This window comes from Xyrauchen texanus, chromosome 39 (genome assembly GCF_025860055.1).
Source record: "Xyrauchen texanus isolate HMW12.3.18 chromosome 39, RBS_HiC_50CHRs, whole genome shotgun sequence".
Taxonomy (NCBI): domain Eukaryota; kingdom Metazoa; phylum Chordata; class Actinopteri; order Cypriniformes; family Catostomidae; genus Xyrauchen; species Xyrauchen texanus.
In genome coordinates this window covers 12,772,121-12,793,605 of record NC_068314.1, presented here as the reverse complement: position 1 = coordinate 12,793,605, position 21,485 = coordinate 12,772,121, and the positions used below count along the sequence as shown (strand labels likewise).

Genomic DNA, 21,485 nt, shown 5'->3' with positions numbered 1-21,485 from the left:
AAAGTAATTATATCAAGTCAGGCCACTGGCGGCCATCTTTGGAACGCTCTCGTAAGGCTATTTCCACGCATGCCAGTGCAGCTCCTATCTACTTGAATGGGGGAACATCAAAAGCTCAAATGATCAAAGAACATATGTTGAATTATCAGTAAAATCTGACAATACTGGAATCATAAATTGTGATTATTAACCTCATATTATGGTAAAAATGTCAATTTTTCCATCTTATACAGCTAGTGCGCATGCGCGTTCTAGAGTTGATTTACAGGCGACGTTTGTATCTAAAAGGTGATTGGCTCTTTTACCTTTAAGGCGGAACATCCGTTTCTACATCCGTTGACCGTTGGCGTACCAATTTTTTACCATTCGTTTTAATTGAAGTGGTCCATCTCTGCTAAACATTCTCTGTCATTCTGCAGCAGCCGAGTGCGCATGCGCTTAGTCGAGCGCCGGTGCGCGCGCAGCCGATGTCCACTGACGTCACTCGCGGGAATGGTTGAGAAAAAAAAGCGCGAGATAGAAACTTGAGCGCGGAGTCGATGTTGTATTGCGGAGCGCTTGTGCTCTTTTTAAACAAATATATTAAGTGCATTTGATTGACCGTCTCATGAACACCGCAGATGTTTTGGCCTTTGTATGTTGATTGCCCAGTGTCCTCGTAAAGATCATTTTTTTGGTGAAGTGTGATAAAAATATAAAAGTGACATGTCGAGGTGGGCGCGCGGGTAAGTACACAAAGTAATTTAATATTTTCATATGTGTAATGCAATACTTTAATAGAGTAAATATCACGTTAGGACAACAAAATAAAATAAAAAATGCACGCAACAATGCATGGTGTTGTAGAGATTTTTGATAATAAGTTTGCAAAGGCTTCTCTGAACCCCGCCTAATGAAAGAACAAAAAGAGACACGCAAAACATTGGCAGTCGTGCTATTTCAGCATTGTGTTCACAAACTTAACATCGGATTGTGTTAATACGGACGTTATAAAAAATCTAACTCCACTGCAATTTGTAAACCTTTATTAAAACAACGAATTGCATCACGTTTTGATGACATGCATCGTATTAGCCAACGCTTGCTAGCAGATTGAGCGTGTTTATCTAAATGTAACACTTGACAGCATACAGCAACGAAGAACTGAGTGTTAAGATTAGTCTTTTATTAATACTACTTATGTGAATATGATGCTGAGATTTTCGTACAACATTGTTAAGAACTACTAGGCAAACACAAGAGTAAACAATCAGCCCTGCCTAACGATGTCCGTGTACCCTAAACAAATTGTTGCTAGTGTTTGATGGTCTGTTGTTCCTCTTGTATTACCAGCCCTTTACATTGCTCTGTTTTTTGTGTTAACAGTGAGGATGAGGAGGAGGCCATGTGTCAGGACACAGATTCAGATGTAGCGGACCAGAAAGATTGTGGAAAAGTGAAAGTGAAATGGACCCAAGAGGAGGTATGCGAATATAAACAAAGACATTGCTCAGATTATATTTATATTTTATATTTATATAATTAGGGGTGGTTGATATGACCAAAATCATATATCACAGTATGAGTAATTTTTTATGGTATCTGTATCACAATATCGATTTTTATTCATTATTCTTGGACAATCTGGTGAAATAAATAAATTACAAATAAAAGGTACCTCATCAGATTATTTCCTCTTTATTTGAAACTTCATGGACACAAATCCAATAATTATAAATAATTATATTATTTATAAATCAATAAGTCTGGCATCAGTGCTAAAACAGATTCACATTATGTAACAGTTTAAGGAATAGTTCACACAAAAATCATTTACTCACCCTCATGCCATCCCAGATGTGTATGACTTTTTCTTCTGCAGAACACAAACAAATGTTTAAAGAAGAATATCTCAGCTCAGTAGGTCCTCACTTTGGAAGTTAATGGTGGCCAGAAATGTAAAGCTCTACAAAAGGGCATAATTGTAGCATAAAATGAATCCATATGACTCAAGGGGTATCATCCATGTCTTAAGAAGTTATATGATAGGTGTGGATGAGAAACAGCAATATTTATGTCCTTTTTTACTATAAAAATCTCCTTCCTGCTCACTAGGTGGCAGTATGCACAAAGAATGCAAGTCACCAAAAACAAAAGAATGTGAAAGTAGAGATTTATAGTAAAAAGAAAGAATAAAGGACTTAAATATTGAGTAGTTTCTCACCTACACCTATCATATCACTTCTGGAGATATGGATTATACCACTTGAGTCAGATGGATTTTGTTTATGCTACCTTTATTTGCTTTTGGTGCTTCAAATCTCTGGCCACCATTCACTTGCATTTTAAGGGCCTACAGAACTGAATTATTCTTCCAAAAATCTTTGTGTTCAGTAGAAGAAAGTAAGTCATTCACATCTGGGATGGCATGAGAGTGAGTAAATAATGAGAATATTACAATTTTGGGGTGCAATAACCCTTTAAAACAATGGCAAAACTTGTATTATAAAACAGATGGTTCAGATGCACAAGTATATCAAACACGGTTTAACAGTATAGCAAAATCTCTATTGGTTGACACATTTCGTTCAGAACAGGATTTACTGTATATTGCTAATCCTCCAGCCCTATCTTAAAGGTGCTGATTTACAACACCTTTAGTGTTTGAAATGGATACAGTCCAAATCCAAAATATTGGAGAGTTGTCTGCCCCACCCCAGACTCAAAGCTTATGTGGGTTGCCAGAATGTTGACAGGCAAATTAGCCAACACAGCATCCATTATAAAGGATTTCTGGGCTTTAAGCTGTCTCCATCTTCCTAAGGCATCTCCAATATTTATCTTTGTTTTACTACACCTCTGGTCATGGTGATTTTTAGATGGATGGCAAGGCTTTTTAGGTCGGGTGGAATCTGTTATCTCTGATTCAGTTCCTTTGCTGGCTTCCATGGCTGCAGCACGCAGTGTTGTTCGCCTACAAACTTGTTCAAATATGGCAACCCGGCAGTGTTGAAATACTATTGGTGAGTGGGCAGTGGGCGGAATCACACAGGCCAAAACATAAATAGAAATTCTGGCCCTGAATGGAAACTTCAAAGTAGAATGGATGTAGCATTGTTATAGGAGATGCCAGTATTTCAACTTAGCATATTTCCTAATTCTCTAATGGCATATTATGGTCATTTTATGATTTAGTATAGTTAAAATATTACATATAACACCTTTAAATCATTGTGCACAAAAAAGTAAAACTGGTTATACATTAATTGAGTTTGCATCTTCTAGGATGATAAACTGCGAAAACTGGTGCTCAGTGTTGGACCAAATGATTGGAAGTACATTGCCAGCTCCTTTCCTGTAAGAATGTTTAACTACGTAATAAACTATTCAAGGTTCATTTGACACATTCCTTTATTTGTTCTGTCAAACATTAGTCTGCTATAACACTGACACTTGTTCTCCAGAATCGCTCTGAACATCAGTGTCAGCACCGCTGGTTTAAAGTTTTGGATCCAGAACTTGTTAAGGGCCCTTGGACCAAGGAAGAGGATGAAAAGGTAAGATGCACTGACAAAATAATTGAGCAGTATGTGTTTCAGCAATAAAATGTAATTTAATTGCAATCTCTGCATATTGTTCCATTTGAGTGTGCTGCAGAACTTTATTTTATAATAGTATATCACAATCCACGGCAGGGTTCCCACAGTCATGGAAATCCTTGAAATATCAGTAAAATGTAAATAATAATAACAATAAGAAGAACAATAGGGCCTATGCACTTTCAGTGCTTGGGCCCTAGTAAAAAAAAATATTATTATGAAAACGTTATTTTGGATATATATTTTATAATATTATATATAAAATATTTTTTCTGCCTGGGGAAAATAACAGAAATGTTAATTTCTGTACTGAATATGCATTTTTCTAGTTATACTCTGCTCTGTAATATCGAATAAGCAACATATTGCTTTTTGTGAGTGCTTGTGTAAAATAAAACTTGCCCACAAACCAACGATAACATCAGTCAGTCTGTTTAGGGTCTTATTGATGACATTTTAGTAAGTATAATCCTTTAAACCTATTACTTTCTAAGTTCAGTATCTCTCTTAATTCTCTCTCGAAATATATTATATATACGGTAAGTCTATATATAATTATAATTAATATTTTATCTTTCTTTTTTATTATTATCCAGTAATCATGAAAAGCTAAAATGGACAAATCATAGACATTTAACAGCCATGCACATTACATGTGTTGTGTTTCTAGGTGATTGAACTGGTGAAAAAGTACGGCAACAAGCAGTGGGCAATGGTGGCCAAGCACCTAAAAGGCCGTCTAGGAAAGCAATGTCGAGAACGCTGGCACAACCACCTCAATCCAGATGTGAAGAAGTCCTCCTGGACTCCAGAGGAAGATCTTATCATCTACAAGGCACATTGTGTACTGGGAAACCGCTGGGCAGAGATTGCCAAACTGCTTCCTGGAAGGTAACCACACTGGAGAATTGAATTACAATTAGTTTATTCCATTTCTTTAGTTTTCCACTGTAGATTCTATAGTTGCCATGAACAGCAAATTCTAAATATATATATTTTTCAATCAAAAGTATGATCACCATTTGCAGTTAATCGCTTGTTTAAGAAAATCAACATAAAATAAACATTACCTTGTATACTTTTACATTTCATGGATTATTCCACAGACAAAAATAGGACTTTTCATCAAAATATTTGCAATTACTGAAATTAATTTTCTTTTTTGGATGATGTCACCTAGGCCACCAAGATGGGAAAAATGGTTAACCAATAGCAAAATAGTCATTTATTATGCCTAACTATCTAGTTTGTTCTATTCTGTTTCACTGTAGAAATATGTTACAGAATTAAAATGATTTTAAGATCCTAGACTCAGTTAGACTCATTTTAACTAACAAAATATTTGCCATATTGTAGACACACAAATAAAGTGTTTTTAACCTTTACTGATATAGCAAGACTGGCAAGAGATCGCAAGACTGGCAAGAGATTTGGACAAATATCTGGCATTTTGTGAAGTAGAGTAAATGTGTTTTTGTTTGCGCCCTTTCAGAACGGACAACGCAGTGAAAAACCACTGGAACTCCACCATCAAGCGTAAAGTTGAGACTGGTTATTATGCTGGGGTGGACACTACACTTCATGTTATCCATCAGATAGACAATGAAGAGGAGGTACCTGAAGAGTCCAGTCAACAGGTATTTTCAGTTATTAGTTGGAGTTTTCCTATGATGGAGCCTACTAGTTTGCTAAAAAATTAGCAAAAGTGTTTAAAAAAAAAAAAGAAATGTTTCTTAAAAAATTAGCAAAAGTGTTTAAAAAAAATAATGTTGTTTTTTTAGATAAAGTCCCTATTAACTCACTGGACTGAATTAGACTATTTCTAGTCTAAATATGTTATAATAACCCTAAAAAGGGTTTCTTATACCATAATACTACATATTTACAGGATCCTGATGCACATGAAAAGGCCACCAGCGCTCCACACAAAACCGCATCTCCAAAGACACCAAAAACTCCAGCAACCCCCAAAAGTGAATCTGAAAGTGCTGGAGACTCAAATGTTGCCACCTGGGTCATGGACAGTTCAGGGTTCCTCTCTCCCTCGGCCGCCCCCACGTTGAAGGAGGTGATGGAGCTTATGGATGGGGTGAGTTAAACCCTAAAAACATTGGACACAATGTTTGGTTACCATCATTTGAGCCAGTGCATGACATTGGTCAGGGCTCAACAATAAAGATTGACCAGGCCCAGTTTATAGAACTGTCACTTACCCTATTGGACCAGTGCTGTGTTCTTGCATTCTAACGGTCTTGCATTTGTTGATAATTTTGGAATGTGCGAGACTAGTCAACTAATGGCTCCTACACACTACACGACTTTCAAAGACGTTGGATACCGTTCATATTGCACAACTGTCTGTCTTGTCACTGAAGTCGTAGAGTTTTCAAATTACACGACGAAACCGCGTCAGGGGTGAACACATTACAAGACATTTTACTATTGACGAACCCCCGACGACTCTGCCTGAATTTCAAATTACGTTTCACAACAGAGTACATGCGAGCTGTGATACGAGATATGAAAACAAATGCATGCTCATATGTGAAGTATTTCAGACTATGATGTGTATGGTTTTTAATCCTATATTTTATTGGTAACAATATGAAAAAGTTCCTCCTACTGTAAAATTGACCTATTTGTTTACCTGACTGTCCAAGAGAACTGGCCATTTCTCTTCAACTCTTCTCTTTCTCCACCCGGTTGTGGTACAGTTCAGAGGAAACATCAAATCTGGTGCTCCTGCCAATGTTCTACTAATTGTTCCTCCATTTCTTCAGTCCAATGTGATTTTCTTGGTACTGCAGCCTTGCTAGTTGATGCTCTGTTGCTGGTACGTCAGGACTCCTCCCACTGAAACTTCCGTGCCCCGTTTCTTGGTCTCTCATTGGCTGTAGGTCAATGCTGCAGTTGTATTCAGTCTAAACATATTTCACACTGCAAGATTTGGAAACGCAGACAGGTCTAGATATTTAACATTCTAGACATCTCGCTGACATCGGCGACACGTCGGCAATTCTCTCAAATCGCGTCTTTTGATAGTTAATGCATTGCGATCATCACTCATGGGAGCGAGCTCCGATTTGCCCACGATTTCAGGCTTTGTAGGCGATCTCCACAAAACTGTCTGCGAGCGAAAATCAGGCTTAAAATCCTGTAGCGTAAGCTCAGCATAAACTGTTCTGATGCTGCTGGTCAATACTGGAATTCCTAGTCGGTTAATATTTTCCCTCTTTAAACTTCAAAATTTTTATACATTTAAGTTTGGCTTAATATTTTTTACAGAGGTTGCGCTTAATTTACTTTCATATTAATGTTATACATTTTAAATATAATTAATAATACACATATTATTTAAAAAAAAAATTCATTTCACCTCAGGCTGTGCGTGCTTCTTCCCTCTCTTACTTGTGGTGCGTGCTGGAAAATGTCCTCTCGCTAGACAAGCAAACTCACTGGTGGTGTGGGAAGTGGATTTCCAAAACTTAGGCTTGAAAGTTGCTATGAATGTTTTCACATTTGAGTCTTCTTTAAATCTGTGCATGCTTGAAAGTATTTTTTTCTGCTGAAAAGCTTTTTCAAGTGCAGGATAGTCATCTCAGGTGAGTCAGGTGCCATCTTTCACCGGACCATTTTGACGTATTCATTTAGCTAATTTTGTTAATTTATGCTTTTGAGTAAGTAGCCTAGAAAACGACTGTTTTAAATGTATATATATTTTTTTTAATCTGCTGATTAAGACGGCTATTTTCAATGAGGTGTTGACTTCTTAACCTGTTAACTGTCACTCACCCTTTTTTTTTCTCCCCAATTTGGAATTCCCAATGCACTCACAAGTCCTTGTGGTGATGTAGTGACGCGCCTCAATCCGAGTGATTGAGGATGAATCTCAGTTGTCAACCCGCGCAGTCTTGCTGTAGGTGCTGAATATAATGTTCTGATACATTGGATAAATCCTATTTTAAACCCAAATCCGCTTAATATTTGATAACGGTATTCCCATCCCACCGAAGTGTACAGTACTTGAAGGGGGGGTGTGTGTGTAGGGGGGCAACCAATAATCCTCTGCTGAAGACACGAGATCGGCGTGCACCGTGTAATGAGACTGATGCATTGCACTGCAATAGACGTGTTTCTCTCTACAGCAGACTTCGGAGTTCCCCCGACACTCTTGAGCACAAACACACATGCGGACTCTTCAAATGGGCTTGATCTATTCAGAAGATATAGATAGGAGGGGGGGGGGGCAGGCAATGTTGATCGTACAGGTGCTGGAAGTGAATTTCCACAGTCTCACTAGCTGGTGCCTTTCTGTCAGAAATTAGGTGGGAACAGAGAGTTGGTTGAATTCAGTCCGGAGAATAGCTGGGATGATGTTGTTGAAAGCCAAATTGATGTTCTCAAAAAGGATCCTTGCATATGTCTCTGGTCTGTCCAGATGTTGCAGGATATGATGCAATCCCATGTTGACTGCATCATTCACAGACCTGTTTGCTCAATAAGCAAATTGAATGGGCTCCAGAAAGGGTCCAGTAATGTCCTTAAGGTAGGCCAGCACCAGTCTCTCAAATTACTGTATGACCACAGACGTAAGAGCGATGGTCTGTTGTCATTAAGTCCTGCAATCTAGGGTTTCTTTGTGACGAGGATGATTGTGGAGCATTTGAAGCAGCAGGGAACTTCACACTGCTCTAGTGATCTGTTGAAGATCTGTTTGAAGATAGGGGCCAGCTGGTCAGCACAGGCTTTTAAACAGGTAAAACGCCATCTGGGCCTGATGCTTTCTTTGTCTTCTATTTCCGGAAGACCTGGTACACATCCTCTTCACAGATCCTAAGTGCAGGTTGAGTAGCAGGAGGGGGGGGGGGGGGGGTCGCAGGAGATGTTGTTTGTTTGAACTGAAGGTCAGATTGGGTATGGGGTGTGAGACTGTCTTTTCAAATCTACAGTAAAACACATTCAGGTTGTCAGCCAGTTGTTGATTCCCTACAGAGTTGGGGTTTGGTGTCTTGTGGTTAGTAAGGACTAACCAGTATTTCTTCAGGACTCCACACTGATGCAGGGTTGTTACCAGAAAACGTATTTTTCAGCTTCTCACTGTAGCTTCTCTTAGCCACTTTTTTTGGCCTGATTGTACAAAATGTTATCCCCACTTATTTTTGCATCCTCTTTGGTCTGACGAAGCTGCCTGATTTTAGCTGTAAACCGTGGTTTGTCTTGTTAAATGTTAAATAAGTCCTAGTAGGAATGCACATATCACAGTATCTATGAGCTCATCCAGATTGGTGTCCAGTATATTTCTGTTTCTGGTGGGGCATGTAATGTGCTGTGTGTATTTTGGCAGATCACTGGTGAGATTGGCTGTTAAAATTGCAGAGAATAATAAGTGAGTCTGGGTATTTTTGTTCCGAGTCTGATCTGATCACCCAGCTGATTCATCATTGCACTACGATTGTGGAGGAATATTAACACTAGGAATATTGACACCAGAATAAACGAGGAAAACGTTTGGAGAAAAAAAATAAATAAATAGACTAAACACAGGACAAACAAACAAAAACAGCAAAAGAATTGGAGAGCTCCACACAGAGGCAGCCATTCGCAGCACCGACATTATTGCAGAGTTCCTCCATCAATGCGCGTTGGCCAGGTGGCCTCGCGTGGCGTGCTGTCTCCATGTTTGTGATGTTTGTGATGAAAAATGTTTATATTTGCTATATCTATAAAACAAATAAATAAGAGAAGTCTCAAACCTGAAATTATTTTCATGAACACAATACTACCATAGATACCCCCTAAAAAATATTTAGGACCGAGACTCTTCCCATTATAAATTGACCTTAAACTTGCAGCGATTTTGATCATTATATTAGGACTTAAGTTCTAAGTCTAAGGAACTAGAATGTGCAAAATATATATATATATATATATATATATATATATATATGTACCTTGTAATGTGCTCTAGAGATCAGTTTTTGTTCCAAGGTGCTATGACCATCCTGAACTGAAAAATTTAGGTTTCTGTAAATGTCTATAAAACCCAAATTGACACAAAGATGGCCGCCGTGGTTAAACCAAGTAAAATACAAAAAACAAAACAAAATGGTTGGTTTTGCAATACCAAAACATAGAGGTAATCACTAAAATAAAATTAGGAAAATTAAAAATGGTCATGCAACCTGTATTGGACCACTTGAGACTTGTGAAAGTCTTTGAAGCTTATGTTATATCACTTCCTTTTTTGTTAAAGGTGTCTTAGTGACACTAAATAATTGTGAATTAAAAACAAATGGTATTTATTGTAATAATATTATTGTTATAACACTTTGTTTGTGAAATGTAAAAAAGAAAAGAGGTACATTTATTTTTTGTGGTGTGGCCACAAATGAAAATGTTCACCAGGTAAGTACAAATCTGAAGTACTTTCCCAATTTAGCCAGCAGGAAAAATGACTGTTTAGCCTGTTGGTGACTATATGCTGAGCGAGTGTAGGTCTGATTAAAAAATTATTTTTTCTCCAAAAGGACCTTGAAGGCTGGTGTACGATGTCAGACTTTGACTTGCCAGAGGAAAGCCAGAGCCCTGAGCTGCTGCAGTTTCGGCTGGAGGGGAGCACCCTGCATGAGCTCAGCAAGGGCAGTAAAGGGGAACTCATTCCTATCTCACCTGGTGGGGCGACACCTCCATCAATCCTGAGTCGCCGTAGTCGCCGCCGCATCGCCCTCTCCCCCGACCCCAATGACTCAATGACCCCAAAGAACACACCCGTCAAAATCCTGCCCTTCTCTCCTTCACAGGTACCTCCAACACTGTCTTCATTTTACTGCCATTTGACTAAAGCCTAACTTTGACAATGAACACCCCAAGCGCTTTAGTTATTGTTTGATGTCTGTCCAAACTAGCAGAGTGCCTGCTTAAAAACGGAAGTGTGGACTATGTAGTTTTGGGCTCACCTGTGTGTGCCATGTGCTAACTATCCACTTGTGATGACGGTGTAAACAGCTAATCATGTTTTGATTTATTACCAGTATGCATCACTCCCATTGAGCAATTTTAAACTACACTCCAATACGATACAGCTGTATTAGTGGAGGTTGTAACTGTGCCTGTTTATTTGATGCTTTGTTTTCTGCACCAAACCTTGTGCTCAAGATGCATCATTAAACAAAAGATAAACCACAGTACAAATGCTTACCAAACTGTTAGTGGCGAACCGTATTTTTTTTTTTACAGAGAAACATTACACCCCTAGTCTTCAGTAATCACCAGATTTTTAAATCGGCATTGCCTCCTTAGCCCACAATGAATACATATAAATCAAACAGCAAATTTATATTGTGTTATTGCAAAGAACATGTCTAGTACAAAGGCGTTGCATTTTAAACAAGTGCATAAAAATATAAAAATAAGTGCATATTCTAAAATATTAAGTAAAAAAGGGATATTGAGAAAAGAAATGCTTCAATAGACGGTTTTGTGAACTTTTTGCTGCACGGTATACCCATGACGTGGTACTCAAGCTTCAAACTAGTGGTGGTACAACAATGTTTTTCATTAATTACAGTTGTAGAAACAGTAGAAATATTTCCAAACACTAATGGTATTTAGTTGAACTCGGTTGGAAAAAAGCATCTGTGGCTCAGACACTCCACTGTAAAGGCATTGAGCCCAGTACTGCAATAAGGGCTGTTTTAGCGCTGTCAAAGCGCAACTGAAACAGAACGTGGGGCTCTCGAGAGGTGCTTTTCGATATTTAATTCCTTTCCACTTGACATATCATTTTAAAACAAACTCCATAGAACCGTTGAGCTAAAAAAGCTAGATGAAGAACAGCACGTATAACAGAATTCAGGGGTCTCGAGATGCACTTTACACAGTGTCTAAAAACGTTACACTCCTTCATGAGATGCTGGGAAAAAAAACAGCTGAACATGGCACAACAGTCAAAGAAGTATTGCATTTATTTAATCTGTATGTTCTTCACAGTTCCTCAATATGTGGACCAAGCAGGACACCCTGGACCTGGAGAATCCCTCTCTGACGTCCACTCCAGTGTGCAGCCAGAAGGCCCTTGTCACCACACCCCTACACCGGGACAAAACTCCACTCACACAGAAGGAGAATTCCATGTATGTGTCCAAAACCTCCTCTGTCACACAAACCTTTATTCAAATAGTTTGTATTCAAATTAAACTTGTATTTCTCTCTGTATAGGTTTATCACGCCAAATCACAAGTCTGATCTGGACACAACTCCCCGTACTCCCACACCATTTAAAAATGCCATGGAAAAATATGGCCCCTTGCGACCACTGGTAATGAAATCACAATAGGTTTTTCTTATTTAAAGCTTATCTACTTGCACTGATAGTTGACCTCCTGTTTGATATTCTAGTTTTGATGCTGTGAAAGGGCTGCACGATCATTACAAAAATCATAATTTATTATTTTCCTTGATATTTTAATCTCAATGCACCACAAACAGAGGTGGAACATAAACCACGCATCAGACTGCTTAACCATTGCTCATTATTACCAGTTGTCATTGCTGATGGGCCTAAAGACTAATTTAAATGTTTCTGATTTGCCATTGTATTTTCATGTGGACAAACATTGTGAACATGTGAATAGAAACCTTTGAAACAACAAGATTAGATCTAAATGAAATGCTTTAATAGACACTTTTAATGATTAATTAATCATAGCAGCCTTAGTAATATTGATTTATTGATTTAGTTTTTATTGTTGTGCAGTCCTAATACTGTGAGAATGAAAAAATTAAAACTTGTTTTTGTTTTTTACTTTAGCCTCCAACCCCGAATTTGGAGGAGGACCTTAAAGAAGTGTTGCGCAGTGAAGCAGGAATTGAGCTGATTGTAGAAGATGAAACTCCTACTGAGAAGAAATGCAAACAAGCGGTAAGAGAGAGAACGGAGTGATCCTGTCATGAAAAAGCAGTTAATTCATGAAGCAGATGAGTTCCATTAAAAGGAATCATTCACCCATAGTTCAAAGATGACCAAATTATCATTTTAATAAATCTCTTAAAGTTACAGTGTGTAACATTTGCGTCACAAGCAGAACTAAACAGAACTGCAACCTTGAGTGACCAGACATAGCAACATTGGCTCAACCTATGCATTTTGAGATGTGGACACTACAGTAGCCAACCAACTTTCATTTAATAAAAAAAATAAGGGAGGTGCATTTAAAATTGATTGTCCCTGTAAAAATTGTTTCCCCACTGTGTTTTTTCCCCCCTATAAATATATATATATATATATATATATATATATATATATATATATATATATATATATATATATATATATATATTGTTTTTTTTTTTTAGTCATTATGGTTATTTTCATATAGATGAGTCTGATAATGAAGAGTTAGATGGTACTTTAAATAGTAATTGGTAACTATCACATTCAGAATGCAAGGTGATTTCAATGCAAAGCCAATACAAAAATATTTGTGAAGGATTTACAGCTTTTATTATGTTCATTAAAATGTTCTCATACAAAAGCTTTGAGAACACGATCCCATATTATTCATATTCTTTTTTCCCCCTAATGAAAATGTGTCCCTTGTATTTTCATTATATCTTTTTAAATTATTAAAAATGTTTCCTTTGTCAACAGCACCGGCCTCCTATGAAGAAAGTCCGTAAATCTTTGGCTCTAGATGTCATTGACTGCAGCGAGACTTTCCGTAAACAGCAATTTAGACCTACAGTCAAAATTATTCAAAAGGTACAGAAACCTATCTGATGGTGTTACATTTAGCCCAGTATCACTGAACAGAGTGTAAAACAAGTTTTGTATTTTGTTACAGGCTCAAACAGCACGGTCACTCTCTCTTGAGTCATCTTGTGGTGTAAAAAATGAGGAGAATGTTTTGGATCAAGGATTTATTCTTGGTCCGAATGAGAGTGGGCTGCCCTCCAAACCCGTGCCTCCAGCATTTAAACTGCATCCTCCATTGCCTGTAAGTTCTATTACAATACATAGAGAAATAGTGCAATAGCAAGGTTTTACAGTTGAAGTTAGAAGTTTGCATACACTTTAGCCAACTACATTTAAACTCAGATTTTCTGAATTCCTGACAGTCTTAGGTCAGTTAGGATCACTACTTTATTTTAAGAATGTGAAATGTCAGAATAATAGTAGAGAGAATTATTTAAGCTTTTATTTATTTCATCACATTCCCAGTGGGTCAGAAGTTTACATACACTTTGTTAGTATTTGGTAGCATTGGCTTAAAATTGTTTAAGCTTGAGTTTATTGCGTGTCGCCCCCGGTATGTCCATCGTGGGTCAAGCCAAAATCCCTGCCGATTACCGGCTGATTCCTTTGACAACCACCACATACCAGTCATATGGGCTTCACGCCATCGCCCTCCGACTGGTGAAAGTGATGTGAAGCGGGATGTTAATTTTGATCATCTCAATTTGCTGAAACCCACATCTTTAATTTCACCACAAAACACAGATGCCGCCACTATTAAGATGGCCCTCGTTAATGCATGTTCAATATCGAACAAGTCTTTTATTCTGAATGACTTTTTAATATAAAGATCATTGGACTTTTTATTCATCACTGAGATCTGGGTGAATCCTGGTGATCAAATGGCTCTGGGGGATCTGACACCACCATGCTGTGACTTTTTAAATTCCCCACGGACTTCAGGGTGAGAAGGTGGCATTGCCATTGTTTTAGAAACACTTTTAAATGCAGGACACTGCCTATGGATATGTATTCCAGTTTTGAGGTCCAACTATTTAAAGATTGACATATTGGGTCCTGCTTTCTGTTTACTTGTGTACAGACCTCCTAGATTTAATTAGTACTTCATCCAACAATTTTCGGAATTTCTCTTTGGATTGGTGTCTTGTGGTGATAGACTCCTGATTCTTGGGTATTTTAATATTCATGTTTGCTGTCCATCAAATTATCTGGTAAATGAATTTATCTCCCTCACTGAGTCTTTAAATTTTGTACGACATGTTACTGGTCCTACTCACAATATGGGTCATACATTAGATCTTGTGTTGTCTTATGGTCTTTCTGTTTGCAACTTAGAGAGCTTAGATATTGGGATTTCTGACCATTATTCAATAATGTTTGAGTCTGTCTCTACTTTTTCTCAGCCCTTACGTCACTCCCGGTCCATTCACTCGTCTATAGCCAATATTTTTTCAGAATTGTATCTAACTCATTTCACAGATAATGTCTTAGCTGGACTTGACACTGAATCATTGGTTGAAGCTTTTAATAAATATTGTACATTTACACTTGATAATATCGCTCCGCTCAAGCCAAGGAGATTTAGGGTGGAGAAAAATAAAGAGTTTTAATGAATTAAACCTAAGTGTATGTAAACTTCTGACTTCAACTGTAAATGGCATGCTTTTTAATTCAAGTCTGTCAAATTGTATTTAGTAGAAATAATGGTCGTTAATTTAACGTTACTTTAGAAAATGTGTTCACCACAATTAAAACTACAAAATGTTAGGTTCTCAATGACCACTGTGCTTGAAACCTAAAATGGCAAGCAATTTGCAGAGGAACATTTTATATCAGTTGTGTTTCGACCAGGACTTTGCCTGTGATCACTTGAGCAGGTGTCATGATGTGCTGTTTTCACTTTGATATTATGTTATTCAATTAATTATTTATAACCAAGATATTACTTCCTTTGAGGAAGATAAACGACACTCTTTTACATATTTTAACATGACTATACTTACTATCCATTACACATTAATGTTGTACTGTACTGAGACACATCAATTTAAGAGGTGAAACTCGTAATATGGCTGAGATGAGTTCATTGAAAGACCTTAAATTATTTTTACATTACAATCTACAGCCTCTGTGGACGGTGCAAGTAAACCGTAATACTAAAATAGTAGATAATATGTACTGCAGTCAATAAAACTGTAGACTAAAAACACAAGAAGAGGATTCAATAATGATGGGGCTGAAATATTATTTTTTAAACATGAAAATGTTATGCAGAAATATGCAATACAATATATTATTTCTTTGGCAGAAAAGTTAGAGAGATGGTTACACGCTAAACAAATTTATATGTACAATACTCTGTACATTATAAACAACTTGAGAATTTGAACTACCTTTTAGTACCTTAAACCTGTAGTGGCTTTTAGATGCAGTTTTAAATGGTCTGTTCTATTTAAACTATAAAAGGGCAATGGAATGTGACCACAGCTTTGCGCATTTCTGCGACTGGAGTAAAATAAATGAGAAAACAGCGGCACGCACACTTTAGGAACATCGAAACTTCAGAAATTTGATAAAATAATCAGAATTCGTGAATATTACTAAACATGTTACAGTAACCTCACCGGAAAACGAAACCTGTTAAACACTGCAATTGGTGAACACAATATTGTCAGAGTAATGTTCGATTCATTAAAGGGATAGTTCACCTAAAAATAATTCTCTCATCATTTACTCACCCTCATGATATCGCAGGTGTGTATGACTTGAAAAATAGAAAAATATCTTAGCTCAGTAGGGCCTTAAAATGCAAAAATATCTTAGCTCAGTAGGCCTTTAAAATGCAAGTGAATGGAGATTTTGAAGCTCCAAAAATCACAGACAGTTAGCATAAACATCATCCATTCAACTCCAGCAGTTAAATGAATGTCTTGTAAAGCAATATGATCACTTTTGGTGTGTAATAGATCAATATTGAAGTACTTTTTAACTATAATCCATTGCTTTCGGCAAGCTTCACGAGAGCGCTGAATTCACGTGGTCACTTGTGTGATGTATTTGCGTTGGCATGTAATCTCCCATTCTTCTCTCGGTTGAAACATCCAGGATAAGCACACAAATGCACCATTGTGAGTAAAGAAGCAGACACAAATACAGATCAAAACCAATGAAGGTTCTGTACAATGTTCCTCCTGCTCAGTTGTAAACAGTGCTGCTCTTCCAGGTGAGTCGGACATGCGTCAGTTATTGCGTGTCTCACATGCCAATGCGATTACATCAGACACGCACAATTCTGCTGATCAGAAGCAACGATTTAAATTTAAAAAGTACTTAAATATTGATCTTTTTTTAACCAAAAGCGATCATGACACGTTAGAAGACATTAATAGAGTCGTATAGATAACGTTTATGCTCACTATCTGTTCTTTTTGGAGCTTCAAATGTTGGATCACCAGCCATTTGCATTTTAAAGGCCTACTGAGCTAAGATATGTCTTTTTTTTATTTTTATGTGTTCTTTATGTGGATGAGTAAATGATGAGAGAATAAACTATTTGGGGTGAACTAACCCTTTAACCAAAAAAATCTCCCATAATACAGCTTTTAAAATGATTATTATGTTATATCCCCTTTTCTCCCAATTTGGAATGCCCAATTCCAACTACTTAGTAGGTCCTTGTGGTGGCGCGGTTACTCCCCTCAATCCAGGTGGTGGAGGACAAATTTCTTTTGCCTCTGCTTCTGAGACCATCAATCATCTTATCACATGGCTCATCCTGCATGACACAGAGGAGACTCTGCATGGAGGCTCATGCTACTCGCCACAATCCAAGTTGATTGTAAACACTAAACACATGCCCCATTGTGAGCGAGAACCACTAATCGCGACCACGGGGAGGTCAGACCCGTGTGACTCTACCCTCCCTAGCAACCGGGCCAATTTGGTTGCTTAGGAGACCTGGCTGGAGTCACTCCGCACACCCTGGATTCGAACTCATGACTCCAGGGGTGGTAGTCAGCGTCAATACTCGCTGAGATATCCAGGCCCCCGTAGTATAGCTTTAATCATTTTTAGTTCAATCTTGGAGTACAGCCTGTGAAGCAGGTTTTTGCAAGTTCACAGTCTGTCTTTTCTCAGCTGCTACAACATTTAGCATGCCTCGCCAAACCACACTTGCCAAGAGCAGGTGGAGCTAGTGATGGGCACTTTCGTAACACGCTTCATGAAGCTTTGAGAAATTAACGAATCATTTTGTTTCGAACCAATGCTTCAGAGCACTTATCAAACTGGCCAAGTCACACAATTTCAGCAAATGAGGCTTGGTTCCGTTATCCTGTTTGAAAACAGTTTTGAAATGTTCCGTGGTTACGCTACGGCCGTTGATCCCACATTGAAACCCTGAATCGGTGTTAAATGCAGGCTGTAACTGGTCTTTTAGAGCTCCTTGGCTGTATATGATCTTGAGTCAGCTCAGCATTAACTTAGATCCATAAAAATCAAACTTGTTCACTTCAAACAAGTGTTTCTGATTTTTATTCAGTCATTTTAAATTCTATGTCAATCAGTTGTGTTCCCACCGTGAAAAATTTGCCTGTATGAGATACATTTGAGAGAGAAATATTTTAAAGAGATTTGTTTGTTTTACAAAAGGTGAATCTGGAATTTTGACTATTGTCCATAATACACCTTCACTTTATTTAATACACCCAATTTTACATCGCTTAAAATATTGCATATTGTAGTGGTTTTCACACTCGTTAAGCAAGCTGAAGCACTCGATGAGTGAGTTCGGGCCCTGCACAAGTTGATTGTAAATCATAGTTTTGTATTAAAATTTTTCTGTCCAAGTATATCTATTTGTAAAAGTTGTTTATACAAAACAGTTGTTTTAGAATTAAAACAATTTTGTACCACTGTATGAAGGTCTGTAATTTAGATCTATTTATTTCAGGATATTGTAGACAACCATGAAAAATATATGACAAAAACAGTAAATAAGTAAATAATTGTGTAAGTGTAGCTGCTTTTGACTCGTCTTCTCATTGCGTTTACATGCCTGTGACCAGCAGATGTCCTCAGAATACGGTGTTTTGAGAGCTTCGAAACAGTGAATCATTTTGCAAATTGGTTCAATTGACAGGTGGATTGAACTGAGGTTCAATTGACAGGTGGAGCTGTTCACACAGGACTAAAGTTTTTCAAAGATAAACTGTTTATATCTACTTGCACCATCCTAAAAACGAGATGCTGAAAATGATGTAATAGTCCATCTGCATGTGTTCTTAAAGCCAATTTTTGTAATGTTTATTCAATGATTTACTCATCTGTCAGAATGTTATCTGAGGTTAAGAGGTTTTCTGAGCAAATATGTCGCAAAAATTTGCGTTTTAGTTGAGTGAATCAGCATATCATGCAAGTCATTTATTATTTATCGATTGAGAGCACTGGTCTAAAAGTACCCAAAATAATGTACAAAGATAACAAAGCTAGTAAAATTTAGTGAGCACACATCTACAATGTAGTATGTACACTGTCACACCACAATTCATCGTGTTTTATTTTTTCTTCCACCAGATGTCTCCAGCTTGGGAAACGGTTGTCTGTGGACAGACGAAAGACCAGTTGTTCATGACAGAGAAAGCAAGGCGTTACCTCCGCTCTTTAAAATCTCATGCCCCAAACCGAGCCCTCATACTGTCCTGACTCTTTAAGCAGCTTTGTATAATCAATTTTGCAGTAAATTATGTGGAATATTGGTGTTGATAAAAATTGTAAATGTCATGTAGCATTTGTAAAACAAATTACTGTTCCAGATTTGCGTCGGAATTGACACTTGATGTTGATAATGCTCTTGTCCAGATTTCTATGGCATATTCAAAATACCATTTCCCACCATTTAGCTTTGTATAATAAGTGTCCATAATTTGCACATTGTCAACCTGTTATTGATATGGCAGCAAACATGTTCACAAGAATTCTGCTGTCCATATTCAATGCACATGTGCCAAGTTCTAAGCATGTAAGCAGGTTGCTGTTCAGGGTTTTCTGTATTTTTATATTCCATTTACATCTGTATTTCTATAAGGATAAGGCTTCTCTCATTATTCATTTACTCTGATGCTATCCCAGATGTGTATGACTGTCTTTCTTCAGCACAACAAAAATAAAGATTTGTAGAAGATAGAGCTCTGACAGGTCATTATAATGCATGTAACCAGAGGCCAGCTCTTTGATGGTCCAAAGTATATATATATTTATATTATATTTATGCAGCATAAAAGTAATCCATGCAAATCCAGTCGATCAATGAATGCCTTCTGAAGCAAATCAATACGTTTGTGGAAAAACGAAATAGATAATTCACTTTTGAAAAGTGCTTTCTGCCAGCAGTTGACGCTCCATGTAGCTGTCGCATGACGAAAGCGTGTCAGCGAGTTCACACGAGAATGCGGCGTTTATTTAGAAGAACGAACGTCACGTGAAAGTTCGGCCATTTCAAACGGTATCAGAGCCCTGGATGGAAGCGCCGATTTAAAGTTAAAAAACGTTTTAATTATCGATTGTTTCTTCAGAAAATATTAATTGTCGTGTGGATTACTTTAATGCTGCCTAAATATGACTTTTGGGCCATCAAAGGGCTGGCACCCGTTTACTTGCAGTAGAAGGACCTGACAGATCTATTCTCTTATAAAAATCATAATTTGTGCTCTGCTGAAAAAATATACTCATCTGGGATGGCATGGTAAGTGAATAATGAGAGAATTATGGCAAACTATTCCTTTAACCTGCTATACATGACTCAAATGACCTGTTAGCTGTATATACCGTTTATGTGTATTAAAAGTAATGGGTAGACATGCCTGTCTTTGTCTTGAAGTTGTTAATTCTTTGTAGAGTATTATAAATGTAGCTTTGTGAAAACTAAATGTGAGGGCCTTTTTTTTTCTTCTTCAATATAAAGGACGATGTTTTTCTTAGTAGATTTGTTTACTAAACCAAAACTACAACTACATTTGACAGTCTCATGCAGTAAAATGGCAAAAGACTATATTTCATTTGCTCAGGGGTACCAGTTTGGCTGACCAGTCTGAATCTACTAAAGGATTCAGTGCCCATTCACTGTGGACACAGTAATATGAGCTGTCACGGGCTACAGGAATCACACTGAGCAGAAGGAATCACATTGAGCAGAAGGGAGTCTACCCCTCAGTGCAGACATGCTCATTCCAAGACCTGGCTGAAATGGAAAAATTGAAGATTAAACTGCATGCTTCTGTACCTGCTAACTGCTGGAGATGTGTGACATCTTCACTAGAATCAAACATGAAGCTGTCAAGTCTGTCAAAATCAACTCCAAACAGAGACAATGCTATGAAAGGGCCTGGACGGCACTGGTCTATCCAGGTTGACGGCGGGGCTACCCAATCAAACCTGTTGGAATATACTGTACTAATAGTCTGTCTCACACAAAATAGCTCACATATATTACAATAATATTTCTGTTATAATAATAATAGTTTGAATTTCTTCGTTTCAAATAAGACGTCGATATTTTTATGGTGATTTGAAATGCTGTGGCTTGTTTCTCATCAAGTCACTCATGCTTTTGGTCTATCCAGCACATATCCAGTCATGTCTGTGAGCATGGTATTTCTGTGGTTTGGTATGCAGAATATTTAACATCCAACACAGGCCTGGCTCCAGCTCTTAAATGTAAGTTGGGCCGTATGTCACCTCAGCCTGGTTTCCACGGCCCCTTTCACTTTAAAAAGTCAAAACTCTGCACTCATTTGTCGTGGCCGTGCTGTCTTTGTAATGTTTGTGTTGCAAATCATAAAAAAAGGATACTTCCACACAATCTCTGAGAGACAGGCTTCAAAGTTATCCATTTTAAAGACAGCGACCTATAACATCTCAGCTGGTAAAAAGTGTCATGTCCAAACCACACACACACACACACTCGAAGTTTTAACCAGTTATCAACGTTCTTCGACCAGCCAAGTTCACTTGGGTCAAGAATATCTGAGATGTGCGGAAACTGAAGAAATCTCACCAAACGAACACCTGAGCAGAACAAAAACACCACTGCATTTCATCATCATTTGTAAGCGAACAAAGCGAAGCCCGTTCGCCCAGTAAGTATAAATTAGCCT

The 21,485-nt window shown here is 37.7% G+C and overlaps 1 protein-coding gene across 1 annotated transcript; it reads left to right on the top strand.

Annotated features, from left to right (window-relative positions):
• The first annotated feature begins 507 nt into the window (after positions 1-507).
• On the top strand, positions 508-20,154 carry mybl2b (v-myb avian myeloblastosis viral oncogene homolog-like 2b). The gene is made up of 14 exons (XM_052111770.1): positions 508-725; positions 1,366-1,462; positions 3,265-3,336; positions 3,444-3,536; positions 4,249-4,469; positions 5,071-5,215; positions 5,467-5,667; positions 10,106-10,378; positions 11,568-11,710; positions 11,796-11,895; positions 12,388-12,498; positions 13,228-13,338; positions 13,421-13,573; positions 18,907-20,154. Exons 1-14 carry the CDS (start codon positions 706-708, stop codon positions 19,033-19,035), a joined length of 1,869 nt encoding a protein of 622 aa, XP_051967730.1. The 5' UTR covers positions 508-705; the 3' UTR covers positions 19,036-20,154.
• Positions 20,155-21,485: the final 1,331 nt, after the last annotated feature.